Source organism: Solea solea, chromosome 17, assembly GCF_958295425.1.
Source record: "Solea solea chromosome 17, fSolSol10.1, whole genome shotgun sequence".
Taxonomy (NCBI): domain Eukaryota; kingdom Metazoa; phylum Chordata; class Actinopteri; order Pleuronectiformes; family Soleidae; genus Solea; species Solea solea.
Window position 1 is genome coordinate 3,049,020 of NC_081150.1, and position 27,994 is coordinate 3,077,013.

Consider the following 27,994-nt stretch of genomic DNA (forward strand, 5'->3'; position numbering starts at 1 on the left):
GAAAGGAATGGCAATATTGAAGAATGGCTTGAGCCTCTTTGCCCTTCTCGTGACACTTGTTGTATTTAAAGCATGGGACTGCATCACATTTCCATGTCTGGTTTCATCACCGGTAAGTCTTTTCTATTTACACAACTTCAATCAAATGTGGGACTTGAATAACACAAAGCCGTAACTTCAATCTGATGTCCCCCCTTTTTTTTATTTGGTACTTCAGGAACTTGAAGAGGAACATTTTCTACCTCTCGTCAGACAAAGAAGAAATGGTCAGTCCAATCTAAAGTAGTTTCTTTTTGAAAATATATATTAGATAAAACAGTTGACATCTCATAGACCATTTAAAGCACACCGTTAGAGAGCCTTTTCTGCAAGGAGACCCTCCTACACGCAAATTAAAGAGGCAAATGTTATATATTTTATGAGGAAAGTCGTTTGTTCCCACTGACAGCCTTTTTTTCTCAATACCTTGAGACAGAAAAGTCATTACCTGACATAACCACACTCAAAAAAACAACAACCCTGAACTATCCCTTTAAATCCCTTTAGGATTAAATAACAGAATTTCACTCCTCTTATTCCTGCACTTATTGGAATGCTTTGCTTCCCGAAATGTTGTGTTTTTGTAATTTTTTTTTACATGTTTTACAGACGTAGATTTCTCTGGAATTCCAACAGATCACTGCCTCAAGCTATGAAATAGGCCGCCCTCACTCCCATTACATTTTTAATAACTAAACCAACTTTATGAGCTTAGCTAAATGTCTGCAGAGGTAGTTTGAGTCTTTCAGCACCTCAACTCTCTCTTCTTTCCCTACAGTGCTTCCAGACCAGTGGACTTACGTTGTTGACATTGCAGTCAACATCTCTGATGCAGAAGCACTTGAGCAGGTCCGCGCTGCCTTGAACGCCACTAGTCTCCCTATACGCGTTGATAACAGCACGGAAATCTCGGACATCGGCATCACAACAGGTGAGCGGCAAATCCTCGGCCGACAAAATCTTGTGGTAAACATTTTTGCCAGGAGTCACGGTTGTTGATCAGAACGTCTTCTCATGACAGTGTGTTCCTCAAACGGCTCCGGCTTCCAGTGCAGATGTGAGGAAGGCTTTGCGTGGTCGTACAGCACCTGTGTTACATATGGAGCCTGCGATCACACATGGAGCAGCATCTGTAACTGCATCAATGACATTCCTGCTGACAGCCGGCCCTGTCAGCCAATATCAGGTAATTAGATCACAACCTAACATGCTTGGCTACTCTTACTTAGTACTTTAGTAATTCTGAACTTCCTTATACCTTGGTAGGTAGTGTTTTCACAAGCTTGTCTTCATATGATTATACTGATTAAATAAACAATGGCTCTGGATATTTCAAGTTGTCAGGACAGTGTGAGCCTATCCCTCAGGGTTAGTGGATTTTCAAACCGTACTTGATTTTAAAAACATGTGAGACGAGAGGCACAATAAACTTTGTCACTGATGTTCAATGTTTTAATCCTGAGAAAAGTCGAGACGCAGGACCACTGCTTCTTCAGTTAATAGCTGTTGTGTGTGTGTGTACAAAGTTTTGTCCTGAGAAACGCAATAAACTGTGGACGCAGCCGTGGCTGAGAAGAAGGAATCAACTTGGCTTGTATAAGTTACAGGTCTAAACATAAGTATGCAACGTCCTTTTACAGCTCAATTTGTTCTCATTGGTTATTGCAAGGTTCTGCTCACGCCGCCAATCACAGTCATCAGTCGTAAATATAAAACTATTCGAAATCAGGAAGACTCTTAAAATGGCGTCTGTTAACCCAAACCAGCCTTAAATCCGAAGGCACCCACGATTGTTAGAGGGGCCGGATTATCCTCTGGCGCAGGCTTAAAAGGGACTCTGCCATTGATATGTGGATTATTCACGTGTGCTCTTTTCTAAAGTGCCTACAATGGTATGAAACAAACAAAAAAAAAGAATACTGGATCATGTTGTACTTTATCTGCAGAACTGCTAGATCTCAACGAGTATGAGGTGGAGCTGGAGCTGAGTGTGACGGATGTTGATGCAGTGGACCATCTCAGGAGCCTCCTGAGCAACGGCAGCTTTTTCCTCACCCTGGGTCCCGCTGTGAACGTCACGAACATCGACATCACCACGGGTAAGAATGGAGCGCCCAATGGTCTGAACTAATTTTGTGAATCAGGTGCATCACTTCCAGATTTCCTGTACATGTAAAAATGTGCATGAGCTTTGTGGTGTTTGAGGTTTTATAGTTTCAGAGAGGAACACCTCTGTCCAAACATCTGGTGGCATCACTGCAGGACAAAAGTGTCTATTGTGTCATTTTAAGTTTAGTTATCTGGAAGAAGTCAAGTCAATGTCACCATGCCCACAGTTTTCTTGTTTTAGGTTCATTTCACAACATTTGTACAATTATATCTCAGAATACTTCACTTAAAAATTGCATTGAGAATAAAATCAGGGGTCAGTTTGTAGCATTACACATGCAGTTGCTCATGACAATGACAGATAACAGTTAATTAATGCAACCGCGAGCACAAACAACTTCTTTTATAGAGCTCTAGACGTCATGTGACACCACCATGGTGGGAGGAAAAGCTACTAAAAAAATGATCAATGCTAGTATCAAGTACCAGTTTTTCAGAACATGACAGATTGAATATATCTGGCCATTGTGACACTAGTATAGAACATTATTCCAGACCTGCAGTATTCTGACAACTTTCTGATAAATGTTCTATCATCTTACTGTGGAGAACGTCAGGACAAGACATTATAGTTACTTAGCGTTGGATTCTGTTGTGTCCTGCGTTCTATCTGATATGGAGGGATCCACTCTTGCTGCCTCTTGGGATCTTTTGTGATCTGGTAATTCCCCAACAAAAGCTATCCATCATCTTATAATACATGAGCTGTGGTAGGGAAATTATATAGGGGAAGGTCAAAGGTCAGAGAACCAGCGAGGTAGGTAAACTGCAGGAGATTGGAAAACATATTCCTGACTCCAAAGAGTTTGGCTCACGGTGTTGGCTTAGGAGAGATGATCTAATCCAAATCTGTTACCCAACACTGATTTATAATGAAGAACAGTCTTTAGTTGGAGCCAAAAAGTTGCCTGACATATTCCGTGGTATATATGGATTTGGACAGCACGGCTTCCTTGCCAAAATGTCATTGTCTTGTAGTTGTTAGCACGGTTGTCCATAAACCTGTCCATAAACCTGCAGAGGTAAATTGGACATAAGTGAGTGAATGGTTGTTTTGTCTCTTTGTGGCTTTTCCTCAATATGAATGTGATTAAGTGTGGGCACAGTGGCACAAAAGTCACTAAATTAAGGCTGACTGCGTGTGTACCCTGCTATTTGTTTTTATTTTGTAGTTGTTCACCAGTTGCTCTTAACTAATTGCCCTTGTATGGACAGCTGTGGGAGTTGTTTTGAAAAGGTTGATGCTCTTCAGGGTTAAAACACACCATCATGTCCACAGAACACTGTAAAAACCATAAAAAACACATCACATAATGAGCAATATTTGGTGTCAACCTGCTCACAAAGTGATCTGCTTCTTGGCCTACATGTCACTCTCTGGAGAACGTTGTAATTTTGCAAAATGTTGATGTGACTCACATGAAAAAAGGCATGTTTTTGATGTTGATTTGCACCAAAGTTCATTATGTTCACATGTATCCCAGGCTTGGGGCTGGCACTAGGGATTATCCAATTTAACCAATCAATGGGGAGCAATGGCATTTGGGTTCCTTTGTCAGAGGTGCCCCAGCCCTTGATCTGTCAGGATTCAAGCTGGCAACCTTCCAAGTTCCCTTTCCACTAGGCAATGGGTTGCCCGAAAAAAAAAAAAAAAAAACTACAAAAACTACTAAAAACTAAAGAAAAAAAAAAGGCTTAGCACCCACTGTTTTTCAGCGGGCTTAACCCTTGATCTCCTGTTATGGCCAAACCAGGAAGGAGGACTGTTCTAGCATCTTACATGGTAACTCTAAACTAAACTGCACACACTGTTTTAAGTCACTTCAAATGAACGCAAACTTTGCTAACAATGGGTGAGAGTGTGTGAAATCTTAAACCTGTTATTTCAGCTGCTATGTTCAGTTCATGTCAGTGAATACAGCTGTCACAGTGAATATTTCAAATTCTTCCTTATGCCCAGGGACTTCCCCTGCCCCCTTATCTATAGCTGGAGACAAAAGACCATGATTTATTTTCTGTACTTCCGTTTTCTTTTTTTCACAAGAAGTGAAGGAAGGACTGAATTCAGAGCAAACATAGCACTTATCAAAGTAACCACTGCTCTTTACAATGTTTTACTCTTACACTAAAGAAAGAATCTGATTGTTATGCTTCTAACAAGTTAAAATGAGTATTTCTTTTCTTCATTAAGCTGATTTTAAGAATTGATAACTTTGCACACACACCAGTTGTTTTGTCCTAGCATTATCTTGGTATCTGGTCTTATATATATATATATATATATATATATATATATATATATATATATATATATAATCCTTGTTAAAAGTTGAATATTAACATTTAAATATCTATATCACATGTTCCCCCTCAAGTACAATTCAGTTTATGCAATGAACAGAATAAGCAATGTCTCTCCAGCATCATAATAGCACCATAATGAGTTTTCCGCAACTTTGTGAAATCAGCATGAGAAAAGCATTTGCGTGAGAATACTTGACAATTTTGAAAGACAGAACACAGCAACTGGGCATTGTTTCCTCCTCGTTCTCCTGTTACACTTCCTGCTAGGATTCCTGATGCTGACTTGCTTGTTTTTAAGAGCTGAACAGGTTACTCACTCTCTCCGCACTAACTGGTTTTTTGACAGCCCATCATGTGGCGACACACCGTTTGTATGTGCAGACGCAGGGGTAGTGTATAGAGTGAGTGGACAGGGGTTGACTCCTGTTTGTTTGTTGTACTCTTCAGCCTCTTTTCCACCTATGGAAAAGGTGAGGCTTGCCTCGACTCACCTCAGCACGGCACAGCATGGTTTAGGTTGGTTTTCCACTACAAAATAGTACGTCCGTTAAGAACTGATCTACAGTTCGGCATTGTTCTTCTTGATTCTTGTGTCTTGCTCATGATGCCATAAAATACCATTTCCTTCACAAGCAGGGGTGTCAAAGTCAAATGACCTGGGAGCCAATGAGCATCGGGGGAAAATAACCTGTTTCATCGTGATATCGCAGTAAAGATATTTATAATGATGAGTAATGAAGTAAAAGTGTTTGTTTTAATATGGAATAGTGTAAACTTCATAATAAAACATATTTTTCAAGCAAATTTAAAATGTTAAATAAATTAAATTTAATGTCAAAAACAGAAACAAATGTAAAAGTATGTAAATTATAACGTGGATAACTGTAAACAAGCTTACTGTATGTATGTATATATATATATATATATATATATATATATATATATATACACATATACATAATTATATTGATCGCAAATATACTGAGTATTGTATTGAATGTAGGAGGAGGTCGCCACCCCTAATTTTGACAGTGTTATATACATTGTCATTATATATTCTTATTTATTGTTTTGTTTGTTTGTGTTTTGCTCTTTTTTAAGTGTGTTACCCAAATGGCAGCAACTTCCAGTGCATATGTGAGGATCAGTATGTTTGGTCCTTTAACAACTGTGTTACCTATGGAGCCTGCGATGGGTCCGTCAATGCCACGTGTGGATGCATCAACAGTCTTCCCGCCAGTGGACAGTACTGCCAGCCGAAGACAGGTGAACGAGACTTTACTAACGAGGAACTTTAACGTTTCACTGTTTTATAAAAAAAAACCCACAGTCGTTCACTTAAGGCACCATTTTCTTGTGTACTTTGAAGTCGTGCAGCTGTATGAATACATAGTTCAGGTGGAAATCGGAGTCAACGATATCGAAGCGATGGAGCAATTGAGGGACGCTTTGGAGAGCATGAGTTTCCCTGTTGAAGTAAACGACATGATTAACATCACACAAATTGACATCATATTTATTGGTAAGAACAACCACAATCTAATTGTCTGTCCATTTAATAGAAAAATAACATTATTTCAACCCATGATTTATGAGTATGTTTTTTTTCCCCACAGTGCCTCCAATCACATATGAATACCAGATTTTCATCGAGGTGAACACTACAGATGCAGATCAGGTGAGAAACGCCCTGCAGAATATGAGCTTCCCGGTTCAAATCAGCTCCCAGATAAACATCTCTGATGCCAATTTGACTACAGGTAAGAGCAAATCTTTTATAAACTATTAAAAAAGCATGATAGGTTTCTGTGTTGGATTAAAAAAACACGACAAAAACGTGTGTTTTTTAAAAGTTTGCAGTTACGATGGCGGCGACGGTTTCCAGTGCAGCTGTGAGGACGACTACCTCTGGCCTTGCGACACATGTGCCGCATACGAACCATGTGACAGGGACACAAACACCTGCAGATGTGTCAGAGCTTTTCCCACGGATGGACATTACTGTCAACTGATGCACAATCAAAGTGAGTACAAAGCTTACACACTTAGCCAAAACTATCGCAACCCAATCCAAAATATAATCCTGGGTTTATTGCCTCCTTTTTTATTCTACATTATTCTCAAAAGTGGTGGAAATTATGACCCGACACCTGCAGGACCTAGTTTTATTAAATGTCCCAGAGGTTTGCACTGAATTGGGACAAAAAGACATTTCACCCTGCAGCTCCATCAGCTTTGGAATAATGTACAAAACAGTTGAATCTGAAAAAAGTGGTCTGAAAGAATGATTTTTAAATAAACTTCGGTGTTTCGCAAATCTGGCTATTGATGTTTTAACTGAATCTCCCTGGCCTGTTTTATTGTGTGAGTGCTGAAAATGTAATATTTTGATATTTTATCATTCTGGGTTTTATTTAATTATTTTGAATACTATGTGCATATTTTATGGCTATTATGTCTTATGTAACTGTAACTTTTACTGTCATACTGCAACATTTAGACTATTTTTAACCACCGTTTTATCCCTAATTATTAATACCATTATTTTCGTTTTTTGTTGTCTTCACCAGTTGCTCTTAACTCATTACCCCTAGTTTGACTTTTACAGTTGTTTGAAATGCACTGAATAAAAAAAGATTTATTCTGAGTAATGCTGTAAGAGTCATAAAAACACACTGATCACAAATGAATCTGCTAATCCTCATTTTGCAATTTCTGATGTGATCTGTATGAAAAAAAAGAGGAAATGGACATTTTATCATGTATTTTTCTTCACGTGAGGTACAAATACAACATTGTTGTGGTTTGCAGAAAAGTAAGTTAGCAAATAAGACTTTATCTCTCGGTTTCTGGGTCGCCAGAGACGCACCTGCTTTTTCTAATATTATTTTAAATAGGTTAAACAGCATTGTGTATGTCTATTCCATCAGAACTTCACTTTATGCATGTATTATTTAATAAATCTTAATTAAAAGCCTGGAAAAAAAAAATCTGCAACTTTATTTGATGACATAAATATAATCACATGACCAATCTTTAGATCCCAACCCAGTCTAACTGTTGTTTTTAATGTTGAAAGTGTCGTGTGATGTTTTACCTCATGTGTGTGTCCATAAACACGATCTCTAACAAATCTTTGTTTCCCTCTACACAACTTACAGCGTGTCCTTCGACAACAACAGGTAAAGTGGAGCAGATGTCGCCGAAGTTAAATGAATCATGTTAAACATCATGTTCCACCACTGAACCATGTTGTCTCTCTCTCTCTCTGCTTGTGCAGCTCCTCCACTTGTTTATGAAACCATCATTTCTTTTGAGTTACACATCCCAGATGCTGGCGTGTTGAACACGCTGAGGGCCATTCTGAGCAACATCACTTATCCCATCTACATCAGTAACAGCATACAGATATATAGCATCAACATTTCCACAGGTAAGAATAAAGCGTGCACGTATGTTTTTGTCTTCCTCTGAATATCAAAACAAACTGATCGTTACATTTTGTTACGTATCTTCATCTGTCATGTTGTGATTTAGCGAATGTGGAGGAGTCTTTTTAATTTGAATCCCAGCAAATATGTTTGGTATGTATAGGAAATGATGATGATGATTTATAGGTTTCCAGAAAGTCCAGAAACACTGTTTAAACAATGAAAATCTTTAAATGTGGTCAGTTCCGTGATAGAGATATGATCTAATTTACAGCGCGTTTAGTGTAAAGTCTTAAAAATGTGATAAATACATTGATTTATGACTAATTTGTTTTTTTTTTAACTGTGAGTCTAGAAACACTTTCTTCCAAAGGATTGTCTTTCTGTCCTCAGTTTGTTCTCCAGACAGCGGTGGTTACCAGTGCAGATGTGAGGATCAGTATCGTTGGTCATGTGACCAGTGTTTAACGTATGGACCCTGTGACAACATCACTTCTGACACGTGTGGCTGCATCGAAGGTCTTCCTCCTGATGGACAGTACTGTCAGCATGTTGACCAATACAGTAAGCAACTGAGATAAAAATACTGAAATATTTTGAGGATTATTTATTGTATGTGGATTATCTTAAGTATAAATACAGATTTGCTTCTGTTTGCATTTGAACTCACTCACAGTTTCCACTTTTCTCTCTCGTTCCTCACAGACTTTACGTCTTGTCCCGTCACAACACCCGCTCCATCACCAACAAGTAAGACCGAGAAGGCGACACGGCTCAGAAACATCACATGAAATATCACACTTCAGATCAGACATGATTCAGTTTGTCTCCTCTGCAGCTTCTCCAGTTGTCCATGAATATCTTCTGTTCATTGAGCTGAACACCACAGATGTTACAGTGATAGAGCGACTGAGGAACATCAGCTACCCGCTCATCATTAACAGCATCATCCAAGTCTCTGACATCAACATTACTACAGGTAAACTACACTCACATGTTCCCCCACTGGGTGATGTATTTGGAAAAGTATAATATTGTTATAAAATCTCATTATAAATTTAATATTTGTCCAATATAGTATTACTGTATCTTGTCTTATCTTGATTTTTTTGTACGTTATGTCTTGTAAATGTGATAAACATACATATTTATCATATAATATTTCTCTTTTTCTGTCCTCAGTTTGTTCTCCAGACAGCGGTGGTTACCAGTGCAGATGTGAGGATCAGTATCGCTGGTCATGTGACCAGTGTTTAACGTATGGATCCTGTGACAACATCACTTCTGACACGTGTGGCTGCATCGATGGTCTTCCTCCTGATGGACAGTACTGTCAGCATGTTGACCAATACAGTAAGATTATTACTGTTAGATGACCAGTTAACAAATACTTTTTTTTTTTGTAATCAAAGCTGTTTTATGTGACATTTATTGTTTTTTTGCAGCTGAAAGTGAATCAGAATTGAAAGATTTACCTGTTTAAAATGTCCACATTTATAATGCTTTTGAGCAGGTCATATCAGTCACAAATAAACTTTTGGAAATGCTGCCATCTGTTGTTCACACCTCATAATTACATTTCAATGACTTTTCCTCATATACAAGTTGTCCACACTCCTTCAATTATTAAGTATCAAATAACAGACATTGTCATTGTGGCCCTAATACTCCGTCCTAGTGGCTACAGTTCTTTAAAAAAAAAAAAAGATTATTTTAATTCCAGTTCAGTATAATTGGAAATATCATAGTCTTGTCAAAGTAAAGTTGCGACTGCCTTTTTTTGAATTCACTCAGTTGCTTCTTTTCTCTCTCGTTCCTCACAGACTTTACGTCTTGTCCCGTCACAACACCCGCTCCATCACCAACAAGTAAGACCTTTTCACTCTTACTGATCACTCTGCTCAGAAACATCACATGATCACAGATCAGACATGATTCAGTTTGTCTCCTCTGCAGCTTCTCCAATTGTCCATGAATATCTTCTGTTCATTGAGCTGAACACCACAGATGTTACAGTGATAGAGCGACTGAGGAACATCAGCTACCCGCTCATCATTAACAGCAACATCCAAGTCTCTGACATCAACATTACTACAGGTAAACTACACATAAGTGCTGTTTTTGTAAAGGTGCTTTACATTAAATCCATAGCTGTGTTTCCAATATTTTAGTGCAAAGGACTGTATTGTTTTCCTAAAATCAAATTTTTATTCAAATTCTTTGGGTATTCGTCATTTTCAGTGATGTGTGCAAAATGTGATACATATATACATTTATGACTTTTTCTTTTTCTTTTTTCTGTCCTCAGTTTGTTCTCCAGACAGCGGTGGTTACCAGTGCAGATGTGAGGATCAGTATCGTTGGTCATGTGACCAGTGTTTAACGTATGGATCCTGTGACAACATCACTTCTGACACGTGTGGCTGCATCGATGGTCTTCCTCCTGATGGACAGTACTGTCAGCATGTTGACCAATACAGTAAGATTATTACTGTTAGATGACCAGTTAACAAATACTTTTTTTTTTTGTAATCAAAGCTGTTTTATGTGACATTTATTGTTTTTTGCAGCTGAAAGTGAATCAGAATTGAAAGATTTACCTGTTTAAAATGTCAACATTTATAATGCTTTTGAGCAAGTCATATCAGTCACAAATAAACTTTTGGAAATGCTGCCATCTGTTGTTCACACCTCATAATTACATTTCAATGTCTTTTCCTCATATACAAGTTATCCACACTCCTTCAATTATTAAGTATCAAATAACGGACATTGTCATTGTTGCTCTAATACTCCATCGTAGTGTCTACAGTTCTATAAAGAAAAACAAGATTATTTTAATTCCAGTTCAGTATAATTGGAAATATCATAGTCTTGTCAAAGTAAAGTTGCAACAGCCTTTTTTTGAATTCACTCAGTTGCTTCTTTTCTCTGTCGTTCCTCACAGACTTTACGTCTTGTCCCGTCACAACACCCGCTCCATCACCAACAAGTAAGACCTTTCACTCTTACTGATCACTCTGCTCGGAAACATCACATGATCACAGATCAGACATGATTCAGTTTGTCTCCTCTGCAGCTTCTCCAGTTGTCCATGAATATCTTCTGTTCATTGAGCTGAACACCACAGATGTTACAGTGATAGAGCGACTGAGGAACATCAGCTACCCGCTCATCATTAACAGCAACATCCAAGTCTCTGACATCAACATTACTACAGGTAAACTACACTCACATGTTCCCCCACTGGGTGATCTATTTGGAAAAGTATAATATTGTTATAAAATCTCATTATAAATCTAATATTTGTCCAATATAGTATTACTGTATCTTGTCTTATCTTGATTTTTTTTCTACATTATGTCTTGGAAATGTGATAAACATACATATTTATGATATAATATTTCTCTTTTTCTGTCCTCAGTTTGTTCTCCAGACAGCGGTGGTTACCAGTGCAGATGTGAGGATCAGTATCGTTGGTCATGTGACCAGTGTTTAATGTATGGATCCTGTGACAACATCACTTCTGACACGTGTGGCTGCATCGATGCTCTTCCTCCTGATGGACAGTACTGTCAGCATGTTGACCAATACAGTAAGATTATTACTGTTTGATGACCAGTTAACAATACTTTTTTTTTTTTTTTTTAATCTAAGCTGTTTTACGTGACATTTATTGTTTTTTTGCAGCTGAAAGTGAATCAGAATTGAAAGATTTACCTCCTTAAAAATGTCAACATTTATAATGCTTTTGAGCAGGTCATATCAGTCACAAATAAACTTTTGGAAATGCTGCCATCTGTTGTTCACACCTCATAATTACATTTCAATGTCTTTTCCTCATATACAAGTTGTCCACACTCCTTTAATTATTAAGTATTAAATAACAGACATTGTCATTGTGGCCCTAATACTCCGTCGTAGTGGCTACAGTTCTTTAAAAAAAAAAAAAGATTATTTTAATTCCAGTTCAGTATAATTGGAAATATCATAGTCTTGTCAAAGTAAAGTTGCAACCGCCTTTTTTTGAATTCACTCAGTTGCTTCTTTTCTCTGTCGTTCCTCACAGACTTTACGTCTTGTCCCGTCACAACACCCGCTCCATCACCAACAAGTAAGACCTTTTCACTCCTACTGATCACTCTGCTCGGAAACATCACATGATCACAGATCAGACATGATTCAGTTTATCTCCTCTGCAGCTTCACCAGTTGTCCATGAATATCTTCTGTTCATTGAGCTGAACACCACAGATGTTACAGTGATGGAGCGACTGAGGAACATCAGCTACCCGCTCATCATTAACAGCAACATCCAAGTCTCTGACATCAACATTACTACAGGTAAACTACACTCACATGTTCCTCCACTGGGTGATCTGGAAAAGTATAATATTGTTAAAAAATCTCATTATAAATCTAATATTTGTCCAATATAGTATTACTGTATCTTGTCTTATCTTGATTTTTTTTCTACATTATGTTTTGGAAATGTGATAAACATACATATTTATGATATAATATTTCTCTTTTTCTGTCCTCAGTTTGTTCTCCAGACAGCGGTGGTTACCAGTGCAGATGTGAGGATCAGTATCGTTGGTCATGTGACCAGTGTTTAATGTATGGATCCTGTGACAACATCACTTCTGACACGTGTGGCTGCATCGATGCTCTTCCTCCTGATGGACAGTACTGTCAGCATGTTGACCAATACAGTAAGCAACTGAGATAAAAATACTGAAATATTTTGAGGATTATTTATTGTATGTGGATTATCTTAAGTATAAATACAGATTTGCTTCTGTTTGCATTTGAACTCACTCACAGTTTCCACTTTTCTCTGTCGTTCCTCACAGACTTTACGTCTTGTCCCGTCACAACACCCGCTCCATCACCAACAAGTAAGACCGAGAAGGCGATACGGCTCAGAAACATCACATGAAATATCACACTTCAGATCAGACATGATTCAGTTTGTCTCCTCTGCAGCTTCTCCAGTTGTCCATGAATATCTTCTGTTCATTGAGCTGAACACCACAGATGTTACAGTGATAGAGCGACTGAGGAACATCAGCTATCCGCTCATCATTAACAGCAACATCCAAGTCTCTGACGTCAACATTACTACAGGTAAACTACACTCACATGTTCCCCCACTGGGTGATCGATTTGGAAAAGTATAATATTGTTATAAAATCTCATTATAAATCTAATATTTGTCCAATATCGTCTTACTGTATCTGAAATGCATTGTTTTTTTCACATTATGTCTTAGAAATGTGATAAACATACATATTTTTGATATAATATTTCTCTTTTTCTGTGCTCAGTTTGTTCTCCAGACAGCGGTGGTTACCAGTGCAGATGTGAGGATCAGTATCGCTGGTCATGTGACCGGTGTTTAACGTATGGATCCTGTGACAACATCACTTCTGACACGTGTGGCTGCATCTATGGTCTTCCTCCTGATGGACAGTACTGTCAGCCACTGACAGGTAAATGCTGGAGTTCTCTTGAGCACACCTCTTAAATGTCAGCGTTATTTATTTTCCTACTATTCTCCAACAGATGTCTTGACTTGTCCATCACCAACTCCTCCAAACGGTAGGAAACTTCTTCCCTCACTTGACCATAATCACTCTGATTCACTGAGCTTCTATTACATAATTCAAACTACAGTGTGTCTGTCACGACTGATTTTCATGACTTCTTTGTTTCTGTAACAGCCACCACTGCTGTAACAACACAAAACACCACAGGAACGCCAACACCAACATCACCAACCATAACTGGTATTTATTCAAATCAAATATATCGTGTATGCCGTGATATTTCAACTTTAGAATGTATATAAATATAGACACGGTCTATTGGCTCTCGCAGTTATCCACCAGGGAGTTGCAAAAAGAACTCTGTTTGGTTGGAAGTATATAGGAAATTGGATTTATAACAACAGTAAATGTTGTCCTGTGCAGTTAATGGTCTCAATCGCTAGTTTCAGTTCTTTTCCACTAGCACATGATGTTAATTTTGTAGATTATGTTCTCATTTAGAGAAAAATAGCACAGTAGATGTGTGATTGACAGCTGGTATCATCTAATACAGTGGTCCCAAACTTCTTATATGGTGACCCACTTTTGAAAAATACTATCGCGACCTAAATCATGTAGCACATCATTTACAGCCATATCCGTAAAACCAAAGATCAGAATTTGAATTCGTAAACAAATCATTTCCAAGAGATGTTTGGTTAATTAATCAATTAATTCATTAATTCATTAATTTATTAATTAATAACAAACTTAAATGGCCAGAAATGTTGACTAAAAGTTTGAGGACAATTCTGCAAATTTCTTTGGGGACCCAAAAAATATTATGTTTTGTTTTGCAACTGGAAGAATATGTCTACTTTTATATACAGTACATGGTTTCAGTTTGAATTCCAGGTTGTGCATGCAACTTTCAGTGCCATTCGATGTCACACTAGCACCAATAAAAACGCTGTATTAGCCTCTCCTGCCCCCTGCTGTCATGTTACCAGCATGGTGTCTACTCAGACTGTTGTTGTTGCTAAGGCAAATGAAACAAACAAAACAACCCAGGTGGCTGACATGGTAGCTGGTGAAGTGCATCTATCTCACTGGCCTCAATCGAGATTTTTCCATTTAGACCTTCTTTAAACAGTTATTTGTGAGTGATGTAATCACAAGTGGGTGGCGCTAATTAAATGTTAATTTCACGAATGCACAATCCTTACAAATTGTACCTCGTTGTAAAGATGAATTATCAGGCTTTCCAACAGTATAAAATACAATACCACTTGTTTTTTATTAAAGGGGAGAAATAATTGACTGAATTAACATTTCCTTTTTTTTTTTTAAAGGTAAAAGTACGCAACTCCTTATATGGACATGTTTATAGGTCACATTTTCAGGCTTATTATTCCGTTCAAAATCAAAAGTGTGATTTTAGCATTGTCTTGTCACGACCTTCTCTCTCTTTCTGTAAATAATTCAGCACTGAAATATGAGTTCCTTACATTCCAGATTCCACACCCGGCAGTACCACACCCACATCTGTACCATCAACTGCAGTTACCAGTAAGTCTTTGAAAAATGCTTGTATACCTATAAAGTTTTCAGTAAATCTTTATTGTTTGTTGTGAGTATTCTTACATTTGGATTAAAAGTAACCACTATGGTGGCTGAGCAGAAACTAATGTCTGACTCAGGACATTCAGAAGAATGAAATGTGTTACTTTGGGCAGTTTTCCATTGTTTGTGGGACGTTCTACATGTTTTAAATGGTAGTGTCAAATTACTAATAACAAATTATACACACATTTGTAACTGCAAATAGGCTGTTGGGTAAGTGGCTGGACTTGGAAAGTGAAAAACAATGGTTATTAAAACTGATTATGGCTCTATGATTCCCTTTACACTGCCACCTATAGGTGTGGCTTGGTCATGATAGTGCTCTGTGGTGTATTTACGTGGGTTTATGTGAGTAAATGAAAACCTCTGTGAAAATGACCTGAGGGGTATTCCAGAAAGCGGGTTATGTGAGAACTCTGAGTTTGTTAACCCTGAGATGAGGGAAACTCTGAGTTATCCGTTCCAGAAAGAGAGGTAACTTAAACTCTGGGTCTGTCTTCTCCCACACGAAGAAAGCAGTTAGACATGGATTGCCCATTCATTAGAAATCCAATCGACATCGAAGCCGTATTTATTAGAAATGCATTACGTCGTGAGAGAATCTTCTGACCCAGATTAGACGTTTTGATTAAAAATAAAAGACAAATTCACATGTGATTTGGTTCTTCTTTATTCTCTAAAAGTACAAAAGCAACAGTCAGGATTTGTAATATAGTTCCAACTATTAACATATTTCACATATTCACCTGTTTCACCATGACAATGCCCCCACCTCAACTGGCGTTCAAGTAATAGAATTTACAAGTCTGTTTTTCTGATTTGCCGGTCCAGGTACACCATTTCTTTCTCGGTTTTTTGAATGGTTTTCATTAGGTGCACCCTGTACAACTCTTTTACCGGCAACTCGGAAACATATGGACGTTTAATTTAATTCCTGCAGTTCTACATACAGATTTAACATGGTATTGACCGAAAATCTCACTGTGTCAAGCTGTGCTCTAGAATTTGATGGACCCTCCTCTTGGTGCTGCCCAACCATGTTCTGTTGAAGGACAAGAATGTGCTAGTTTGTCCATTATCTATGCTCATCACTTCAGTGTACATGTCAAACTCCAAATTCCACTCAAGAATGTAAATGAATATGAATATGAATATGAATGGGTAGAGCAGTGCCAGTAGCTATACATAATATTAAGACACACTTCAGTAGGCCCCTCCGGATCTCTCCCTGTGGCAGCAGACAGCGTCTCCTCCTCCTCATATATATATATATATATATATATATATATATATATATATATATATATTTTTTAAATAAAACTTTTATATATATATATATATATATATATATATATATATATATATATATATATATATATATATATATATATGTATATGTATATATATATATATATATATATATATATATATATATATATGTATAAGTTTTATTTAAAAAAAAGACATAAGTGTATACTTGCATCTGATGTAGGCACTTGTGTCCTGGGGGGTGACAGGCTCAGATGAGCCTCCCCCGGGGATGCCTTCAGCCACAGGGCGACCCCTGTATTGGCTGAGAGCCAGCTCCTCAGCCCCTGACAGAGGTGGTGGAGGTGGCCCTCCACCCGTTTTTCGGGCCTCTGCCTTCTTTCTGTTGGCTGAGCAGAACTCAATGTTTGCAATCTGAATTAATATTTACGTTACGTTTAATAGCCTAAGTCAATTAAAAATAAAAAAATAAATCAAAGTGAGGTGCAATCATAGTCTCGCAAAATATGCCTTACCTTTTTGAATGATGTCTTTATGTTTCATTTTGAGCTGCTTCTAAGTCCTCCTTTCTCCTGTTGGATTGCACCTAAATGAAAAACTCAGATTTCATTCCTACTTATATTCATAACTATAGGCTATGCTACGATCTTACGGTTTAATGTTACGTCAATGGAATAGTACATTCAAACTTACGCGTTGACTCGGCAGCAATTTTCTCCCATGCGGTCTCTCTCTCCTTCGCTGCTGCAGCTGTGTTGCATTCGCGGCGAAATATGTGCTCATATTCTCCGTAGGCCAGCAAAAGGATCTCCAACTCCTTAATAAGTTGTGAAATAAGTTGATCTTTTTTTTTTCTCGGTTGTCATGGTGACTCGTGGTATCGGGGCTCCATTGATGATGGCTTTTTATAGTGGTTGTGCACGCGCGTACCTCGAGGTTAACATACTCAGAGTTGATTGAATAACTCAGATCAGCTGTTCTGGAACCGGATACTCAGAGTTTCCCGACTCAGAGTAAGTCAACTCAGAGTTCAGGGATAGACTCAGAGTGTGTTGAACCTGCTTTCTGGAATACCCCTCTGGTGTGCACATTGTTATGTAACGAAGAAGAAAAAAATGGTTGTTTCTGTAAACACCCAGGTTTGTGTGTAGATTGCGCACATGTGGATGTGCATAATACAATAACACATTTGTACTTGACCTGCTTACATTTGTAACACTAAACTTCATGAGCGGAATTTCCACTTTAAAGGTTAAAACATAACGATATCATCCTTTTAGACTTGACAACCTCAACAGGGGTGAACACGACTGTTGTTTCAACAACACCAGCAGCACCAGTAACAAGTAAGACGGCATGTTAGAGTTGAAATATGGTAGTAAAATAGTTACATTTTCAGACTTGACAACAGCTGCTTCAACAAACACTACAGCAATGTCATCTGTAACAAGTAAGACAACAAATAAATGTTAACTATGGTAGTAATCAATAGGTAACAGTGTGAAATTATTTAATGACAACACATCAATTTTACTACCAACAATTTTAACAAGGGTTTAAAAAGAAAGCTCATTTTGACAATGAACACTGTGAAAATGTGCTTGTGCATCCATAACTATTGTACACATAAAGTCACACATAAATTGTTCAACTGTAACTATAAGCCAGCCTTTTTTAAACTGGGGGCGGGCCCACCTGCGGGGGCGTGGAGACTCTCCAGGGGGGACGCGAGTCCTAACTAAAGTTTTGCAGGCGGAACTTTGTCTCGCTGTAAGCTGGACTCATTTAAGTGATGTACCACAACAAAACCTACACTGGTGACAAGGTTTGGATAATAGAGAAGTTTCTGAGGGGCAAAAAGAAAACTGTGCAACTAACAACAAGCCAACGTTAGCCGAACGGAACAATGATTCACGACGACGACCAAAACCCAAGACCAGAAAGTTCCACCAAAGACCTCTCTGTGTGTTGTGTCTCAAAACATTGGCATTTGTATTGTTAAAACAAAAAAATGAATTGCACAGCAAATGATTGATATTTGTAAAGTATTCTTTGTTATCCAAATGTATTTATTATAGTTATAATTACACATTTCATATTTATATTTGAAAATTGCTTTCTCACAAAGCAATATTGAGGTTATTTGTATTGCTAAAGCAAAAATGTCGCGGGGCCCCCGGGAAATGTCTTCCTCCAAAGGGGGGCCAGTTTGGGAACCACTGCTATAGGCAATGATTTTTTTGCACTTTCTCATACATTCATAACAACTCTAACAAAGCCACTGAATGATGAATGATGCAAATGTTTTCAAATGTCATCATTTACACATTTGTATAACTATTTTTTGTAAATTCTACAACAGCTGCAACACCAAGAACAAGAAGTCAGTTCTTTAACATAAGCTCCCATCACTTCTCTTTTTTAAAATGAAAAAAATAATGTGGTTATATATGTGAAATACAACAGCAGTTTCTAATTTTGAGATAAGTTATATAAGTGTTTTATACCTTGCTTTACTTACATTTTTATCATTTACAATCCAATTACATTAATTTTAATTTAAAACCACTGGATGATAATTACTAATACTAACATATTTATTACTTTTTATACTTTATTGATTGATTGGTTGGTTGTGCTTTGTTTTTCAGATTCAACAACAGTTATAACAAGTACGTTTCCTGAAAATAACATAAACATTATAGTAAATCATCTGCGTTTGAGCAGCTTTGAACTTTTCTTTGTCATTATTAAATACTGGTTACACTTTGCATGGTTTAAATCATTGTGTTTGATTTCCAGATTCGTCGCCTGTTACAAATGATACATTTAGTACCACTTCCCCCACCACAACTACTAATACTAGTACAACCACCACTACACCAGTAGGCACAACTAGCCCTACATCCCCCACTACAACAACTAATCCCACTACTCCCACCACAACTGATACCACTACTCCCACCACAACAACTAGTACCAGTACTATCATAATTCCTCCTACACAAGTTAGCACAACCAGCACTACTACCCCCACCACAATAACTAGTACCAGTACTCCCACCACAACTGATACCACTACTCCCACCACAACAATTAATACCACTACTACCATAACTTCTTCTACATCAGTTAGCACAACTAGCGCTACTACCCCCACCACAACAACTAATACCACTACTCCCACCACAACAACTAATACCACAATTCCTTCTACATCAGTTAGCACTACTACCCCTACCACATCCACTACTACTCCTGCTACAACAACTACTACACCTCCAACCACTACTACCACAACTCCCACCACCACAACAACTACTACACCTCCAACCACTACTACCACTACTCCCACAACAACTACTACAACTCCAACCACTACTACCACAACAACTACTACACCTCCAACCACTACGACCACTACTCCCACCACAACAACTACACCTACCACTACTACCACCACAACTACTACACCAACCACGACTCCCACAACAACTACTACACCAACCACTACTCCCACCACAACTACTACACCTCCAACCACTTCTACCACTACTCCCACCACAACTACTACACCAACCACTACGACCACTACTCCCACAACAACTACTACACCAACCACTACGACCACTACTCCCACAACAACTACTACACCAACCACTACTACCACTACTCCCACTACTCCCACAACAACTACTACACCAACCACTACTCCCACTACTCCCACAACAACTACTACACCAACCACTACGACCACTACTCCCACAACAACTACTACACCAACCACTACTACCACTACTCCCACAACAACTACTACACCAACCACTACTACCACTACTCCCACAACAACTACTACACCAACCACTACGACCACTACTCCCACAACAACTACTACACCAACCACTACTACCACTACTCCCACAACAACTACTACACCAACCACTACGACCACTACTCCCACAACAACTACTACACCAACCACTACAACCACTACTCCCACCACAACTACTACACCTCCAACCACTACTACGACCACTACTCCCACAACAACTACTACACCAACCACTACAACCACTACTCCCACCACAACTACTACACCTCCAACCACTACTACGACTCCTACCACTCCGGAAAGCACTTTACCACCCACAGGTAATGTTTTACAGAGAAAAAATCTCGCACAATTTGTTACATTATGTTTTCTTTAAATGTATTGATTGAGTATGTATTCAATAGGTTGTTAAATTTCACTAGCCACTTGATAAGTCAAAGCTGTAGAAACAGTTATTTTAAAGGATATAAGATCTTTTGGACTTAATGCTTTCATGCTTTATATAGAAGGGAAAATGTGCATATCTTATCTGTTTATCTTTTATATTTTTTTCTCAGGATTTGAGGTGGAAATGTCAATGAGATTAGACATGGAATATTCATCAGAATTGAGTGATCCAACAACTACCGAGTACAAGAATTTAAAATCAAGAATTGATTCAGTGGTAAGTGAACTGTAGAAACCATACTCAATTTACCTTGTATGTTTACTTGTATTTATGTTATCTGTAATCATACCTTCCCCACAGTTAAATGGGAATTTTGACCAAATCCCAGGATATCTTACTAGTTTTGTGAGGCGTTTCAGGTACAGTATGGCATTTCTGCTGTGAACAACTATTTTTGAAGTAGTTATCTTGACACATGACACATCTTAATTTTGGATTCTTGTTCCTACAGAGAAGGAAGTGTGATCACAGACTTTGTTGTGGTGACAACACAAGTCAACTATGATAAATTATCAGCAGAAAACCAAAAACTCCCAGATGCAATGAGCTCCATTGCTCCTGTCACTGGCTCCATTTCTGCATTTTTCAAAAGTAAGTTATGGAAGGCTAGTATTGTAACATCTTTTATTTCACTTGACTGAATCCCTGGTTGTTCAATTTTGCTTTATACAAAGGTTCAACCTCATTCAGCATTCCAGCCATTACCTACACTGGTAGCAGCATTTCCTTGAAGTGTGAGCCTCCCCTCAATTTTGATCTTGGAGAAATTAGAAGTGCTGTGTGGAAATTCAAAGGAAGGAATATTAACAATGGTGGACGGTTTAAAATAACTACATCTGGTAGCATGTCCATGCTTGAAATTACCAATGTCATCCGTGCTGATAGCGGTAAGTCAGCAAAATTGTTTGATTATAAGAAATCACTGTACAGCTGTGAACAAAAACTAGGTTATGATATGTATAATATGACATGAGATTAAACTGATTATTTTTTGTCTAAGGGTGTGTTCACACCAGCCGGGTTTAGTGTGGTTAAATCGAACTCTGGTGCTTTTACCTCCGACCACATGGGTCAGTGTGACTGTGGTCTGAGATTGCTGATGTGGCTCAAACCAGTAGCGTATGTCACATCATGGTGATAGGCCCCGGTGCAAATATTTTTGGTAAATATATACCGGTTGCACCACTGATACTTACGCCACTGGACCAAATGACTAAAATGTTGTTTGCTCGAAAGAGATGGTCTCAGATCACTTGCAAGTGAACTCTGGAGTGATTCATAAATGATGTGAACTCTATCCACACCTTTCAAGCATAGTATTAACAGCTACAGTCTCAGTATTCTCATCCACATCAGCAAGTGAGGAGAAGAGAGAACCAGTGGGAGAGCCTAGCAGGTCCCAACAAACAAGCACATTGAGCTGAGCATCATCACTCCAAAGCACCAAGAAAAGGTTTTGTGGCACTCCAATATTTGAGTTGACACCATTTTTAATGCCATATATCCTCTGACTCTGTTGTGGCTTTTCAATAGTTCTTCTTCCGGTTCTCTCCTCTCCTCACTGAGGCTGTAGCCACTCCACCATGCCCACCCATCGGCCTCCTGCTGGCCTTCATCACGCTGCTCATCACCAGAGCAGCAGGCCAGATGAACATTAACGTTCATTCTACATATCTGACCAATAGCAGAGTGCTACTCTGATCACCTTGGTCCACAAATCACAGTGCATAACTAGATTTGCCTCTGTTAACATGAATCAAAAAATTAATGATGTATCAAATTTACATCACAAAAAACAGACTATTGGGTGTGAAAACACCCTAAGATACCACCAGTACTCATGGCCTTGTATTAGTACATTATCCCTGTAAATGCAGCAAATTACCATAATGGATATGCTAGGCTAATGCTCTTGACTGTTACATGAATCGCTATCAAAATACATGCTAATATTTTCTTTTTCCTCTTCATGAATTCACTTGTCTCTTGATAATAGGTTTTTACAGTTGCATTCTGAGCAAAGGAACAATGACTTTCCTCCAAGAAGGATTTGTCTCAACAGACAATATCAAAGATGCTCCAATTGTGAGACTACAGCAGGAACTCAATGTTAAATGTAATGTCGGATTAATACAGCCGCTTAAATGCTGCGTGCAGCGTCCCTACAGAGTCAAGTGGTTTCAAGATGGAGGCCAATTAATTTCAGGTATGATGTGACGTTGAAGACTCGTTCTACCCATGCTTGTGAAGTTTGTCTCATTAACGATAACGGTTAATTTTTCAGTTCCTGTTGATGAAGGAGAATCCAACTGCATCAAACACAATTTCAAAATAGAAACGTGCAGTGGGTCCAATGTCAAGAAAACCTTTGTGTGTAGGGTAGATAACCCTTCAAGTTATAGAATGACCATGACCATGATCATTTTCATACAAGGTAACATTTAAACTCTAACTACACTCTTCTTTCACTGTTGTACACTGTAGTCACTAATTTGACTATTTGACTCTCCAAGATGTCACCTGTAACAATGAGCAGTATGGCACTGGGCGAGTAGGTGACAGATCCACCATAGAATGTGAGGAAGGTCAAACTGGAAGCAAGACTGCGATATGTCAGGACACAGGAAAATGGAAACTTGAGGAGGACACCTGCATAATTGTGGAAATCGTCGAGTTATTAATTGATTCAGAGGTTCGTGAGCTACTCTGTTGCAGGGTCTATTGCAGACATGAGTGGAAGATGACATTTATGTCACATCGACCATAGCAGACCCCTGACAGATGTGGAACCTATGAATTGGCCATTTAGTGTAGATGCCTTATCAATTGATGTCGTTCAATGAATCTGTTAATTTTGCTTTTTGCTTTTGTTGTGAAATGTTTTGCAGTACCAACAAAGCTTTTTGGTTGAGTACAGAGGCATATTTATTTAAAGTATATCATGGCATTAACAATTATAAGATTACATCACACACTGCACACACATCCAGCTGTGGTGACATTTTGCCACAAATGTTCAGCAATGTAGAAGCCTCTTCTTGAGAGATGAGATGTCTTCAAGATATCTACCAGTCACGTTGCTACTGACCTAACGATTTGTGGGATACTATGACCTGGCTAAATGAGAATGTACACGACATCATGCACTGTATATTTGTATTTCAAGAAAACCTGGGATAAATTTTGTTTGCCTCTTTCTTTATCTTTCAGGATTTGATTGTGGCGGAAGTTCCAGAATTTGTAGCTAATCTCAGTAGAACCATGCAGAAGGAAGAATCGGAAATTACAAATTCAACTGAAACCATAGCAGCTGTTGTTAATATTTTAACCAATGTTGCAAACACGGCTGAAACTGTCAGTGAAACAACCATGCTGGTAAGTAAAACTGATATGTTTTAAGTAAAGTTTTTTGACCTTTTGATGAACGTTTTATGCTTTACTCTTTCTGATCTGCAGAATATTCTAGAAAGTGTTGATGTCATCATTGGTGAAGAAACAAAAGAGTCCTGGCTTGTTCTGAATGCAAACGAAACGAGGAATGCCAGCTCACAGTTGTTGAGCATTCTGGAGAGTCTCTCCAATAGCTTGGTTGGGGAGTTTGCTCTGGAGACTTCAAGGATCCTGCTCAACCGAACCACCTTTAATGACAACTTCACAGCAGACCTGAACTCCAGCATCTTCCTGAACATTTCAAATGTCGGTATGAGCAACGTCTTCATTACCACCATCGTTCTGTCTACTCTTAATAATGTTATGCCACCACGGAACTCCACCTGGGATACCAACCTGTTCAATGCCACCAGCAATGATACTTCAAGTGACAATGCCGTCAATGCCGCAGTGGTGCTTGTCAAAATAAATGCCAGTAGAACTGACAATGTCCTCCTGAGCTACAACAAGCTGAACAGCTCCTTGACACTAAACCCACAGTGTGTCTTCTGGAACTTTACTCTCTTTGATTCACTTGGAGCTTGGGATGACAACGGGTGCACATTTGTTTCTGACATAGACAACATAGTGACCTGCAGCTGTAACCACCTCACCTCCTTCTCAATTCTCATGGCAACAGACATCCCTCCATCACTGAGAGCAGCCTTAGATATAATAACTTATGTTGGAGTTGGGATATCGTTGGCAAGCTTGCTTATATGTCTGGTTATTGAGGGATGTGTTTGGAAAGCTCTTACCAGAAACAGCACCGCCTTCATGCGGCACGTTTCCATCATTAACACTGCCCTGTCTCTGTTGATTGCGGATATCTGTTTCATCATCGGAGCCTCTATAGCTAATAATCCCCTTGAGAACCCAGGGGAGGACTACGTAATTCCAATCGGACCATGTAGCGCGGCAACATTTTTCATGCACTTTTTCTACCTTGCTCTGTTTTTCTGGATGCTTGTGTCAGGCCTTCTGCTTTTTTACCGGACAGTTATGGTCTTTTCGTACATGTCAAAGTCAGCCATGTTGGCCATTGGTTTCTGTGTGGGCTACGGCTGCCCTTTGATTATATCTGTGGTAACTGTTGCCGTCACAGCACCAGGAGAAGGATACATCAGGAAAGATGAAGCCTGTTGGCTGAACTGGTCCGAGACAAAGGCTCTCCTGGCCTTGGTGATACCAGCCTTGACCATTGTTTTCATCAATATTTTGATTGTAATTGTTGTCTTGATCAAAATGTTAAGAAGAAGTATTGGAGAAAATGCCCCCGCAGATGAAAAGCATACACTGGTGGTCATCGCAAGATGTGTAATCATTTTGACTCCATTATTTGGACTGACATGGTCTTTGGGAGTTGGAACGATGGTATCGTCAACAAATGAAGGAATCCACATTGCCTTTGCGTTCTTCAATTCGTTGCAGGTATTTTCACCCACTGAAATATAAAACGGTATTTTTGTATTCTAAAATACTTTTCAATCATTAATTGCGATGACTGATTTGTTGACTTTGCGATGTCTGTTCTTCCTCAGGGTTTCTTCATTTTAGTATTTGGGACACTACTTGATTCAAAGGTACGTTGATTTTTTAGGAATAGTAATCTGTATGTGTGCCGTCTGTGTCCTCTCATCAACATTGCAATCGGTGAGAAAATAGATAAAATTGCTGCTGGTCAAAATTAAGCTTATTAATTATGCCTATGCTGAACAAACATCAAGTCGTAATTACTAGCGTTTTTGTGGACACTGTCTCTCTCCACTGTTGACATGAGATTCCATGCAGAACAAAATTAGTTTGTGCCACTGTTAAGCTGCTTTTACTCAGTCTGTTACTGCTTTTAAATGTAACACAGGACATCCTGATTTTGGAGCTTTTCAGAGAATCTCAATATCGTGATTAACAAATTTGAACGTGCATATTTATATACGGGGTCTTGTGTTGCTACCAAAAAAAGAGGCTTGATATCATCCTATAAAACAGTTTGACGTCACATACTGTGCAATACATACGTATATATATATATATATATATATATATATATATATATATATATATATATATATATGTATATATATATTTGCTTATTACACACTGGTTGAATGCTAATAATATTCCTTTTTGACCATGCTAAATCTGTTTGTGTCTTTAGATACGTTCTATTCTTGCAAGAAAGATACCCAGAGCAGGAAGTGGCTCAAATACAACAAGAGTAAGTGATTTATATACATAAATAATATATAATAACTACTAACACATGACATTATTGCCAGTAAATGCCATTCATTTACATATTATTTGTTTCCACAGAGCACAAGTGCTGGTGTTAACTCATCAAGTGGATCAAGTGTGATAGGTCGACTATTAGGAAGACGATGTATGTGGTTTTTTTTTTCTTTCACTTTGTGCATCTTCTTTCTTTTTACATGAACAAATGTTTTTTTATTGACTTTTTCTTTCATTTTCCAGATATCTACCATGTTTCACAAGCTGCAAACTCAAACACCAGTGGTGCATCAGAGTCCTTCGTCAGTATGAACACATGAAATGATTCAAAACATCTGTCGGATGTGAACATTGTCAGTACCACTGTAGAAACAATCAGAAACTGGCTTATGTTCATGATATCATCAAAGCTTAGATAGTTGTGTATAAAGATGTTTGAATGAAAATCTCAGTAATGAAAGTGATATATAAACAAATGTTTAGTGAAAATGTCATAAATGAAACTGTGAATTATTATTAGAATTATTTTTGTTAAACACTTGACAACTGCTGTGGGTTGTGTGTAATCCTGCTATTATTTATGTTAAATACCACAAACGCATGAGAGCCAGAGTAGTTTACATGGAAATTGCAGGATTGGAAGCATTTGGCAGTTAGTAAATAGCTAATAATTACTGAATAAGTCAGCTTACATAAATTGAAGGTACAGTATGTAGTAATTGGGGGATCTATTGAAAGAAAAGGAATGCAATTATGATTATATTATAATATTAATTATAATTATGTCTGAAACTATGAGTAGTTGTTACTTAGAATGAGCCTGATATGGGGGCAGGTCCCTGTTGTTCTAGCTTTCAAAGTGGATTTATAGATGTATTAATGTTAACTGAGGGCCACCATAGTTTGACCTTCAACATTCGGGGTGTATTTAGATGATTTCCATTTGCAACCTCAGTGCCTCCAATTCTACCTACAGAACCTTGACTCCTCAAGTAAAAAGTAGCTAGAATTTCACAAAGTGCACTAATGACCCAGATTTATTCCGTGCTCCTTAACAATTGCACATTTTATTCAAAAAGTATTTAGTCAAATAATAAACCATTGTTCATCATTTTGCATCATGAACAGACATGATCTTGAAAAAGGAAGCGAGAATCAGCCAAAAAAAAGATATATATAAATAAAATGTACAACAAAAAACCTAATACATGTGCTAACTTTCATCCGCAGGAAACATCTAAAATGTGTTTATATGAGGTTCATCTGGTAATAAGTCCTTCAGTTATGCATGTAAACTGATTGAAAAATGTTTTGGTTGCTCTTAACAAGCCCCTTGCACTTATGCCCAATACATTATATTTTTGTTAAATGGCTCAGATTTTAAGTCGTCTTGCAAACTGTGGTCTGTAACTGATAATGTGTGGTCAGCTTAACAACATCTCTGGAAACTTTGACATCTTTGCTGCACTCAAAGACTGTATATAAAGATGGATGAGACAGAAGCTGCCAAAACCAAAAAGTGCAGCACCGATCACATCCCTTACGCCCAGTCAGAGACCGCCAATGTACTTAAATAAGTTACAAAAATCTCATAACTTTCATCCTTGTTAATTGTGTGTGTTGTGTTGTATAGAGTGTGTCAGATTTAATGCAGATGTATTATATTTTATTATATAAATATATTTTTC

At 38.2% G+C, this 27,994-nt stretch overlaps 1 protein-coding gene across 2 annotated transcripts; it reads left to right on the forward strand.

Moving 5' to 3' along the window:
- The first annotated feature begins 7 nt into the window (after positions 1 to 7).
- LOC131444053 (uncharacterized) lies at positions 8 to 27,994 on the forward strand. 2 transcript variants are annotated; one of them, XM_058614176.1, is made up of 46 exons: positions 8 to 112; positions 218 to 266; positions 818 to 970; positions 1,061 to 1,225; positions 1,986 to 2,138; positions 5,614 to 5,778; positions 5,882 to 6,034; positions 6,129 to 6,272; positions 6,366 to 6,536; positions 7,674 to 7,694; positions 7,793 to 7,945; positions 8,337 to 8,507; positions 8,649 to 8,693; positions 8,782 to 8,922; positions 9,126 to 9,296; positions 9,767 to 9,811; positions 9,900 to 10,040; positions 10,252 to 10,422; positions 10,891 to 10,935; positions 11,023 to 11,163; positions 11,368 to 11,538; positions 12,013 to 12,057; positions 12,146 to 12,286; positions 12,487 to 12,657; positions 12,799 to 12,843; positions 12,932 to 13,072; positions 13,273 to 13,437; positions 13,511 to 13,546; positions 13,669 to 13,734; positions 14,989 to 15,042; positions 17,646 to 17,711; positions 19,017 to 19,037; positions 19,168 to 20,517; positions 20,755 to 20,861; positions 20,946 to 21,004; positions 21,097 to 21,236; positions 21,320 to 21,532; positions 22,642 to 22,851; positions 22,930 to 23,079; positions 23,159 to 23,337; positions 23,856 to 24,020; positions 24,102 to 25,505; positions 25,616 to 25,657; positions 26,233 to 26,292; positions 26,391 to 26,457; positions 26,550 to 27,994. In XM_058614176.1, exons 1-46 carry the CDS (start codon positions 8 to 10, stop codon positions 26,624 to 26,626), a joined length of 7,848 nt encoding a protein of 2,615 aa, XP_058470159.1. In that variant the 3' UTR covers positions 26,627 to 27,994. The 2 variants fall into 2 exon arrangements, with proteins under 2 accessions (XP_058470159.1, XP_058470160.1); XM_058614177.1 differs by lacking the exon at positions 17,646 to 17,711.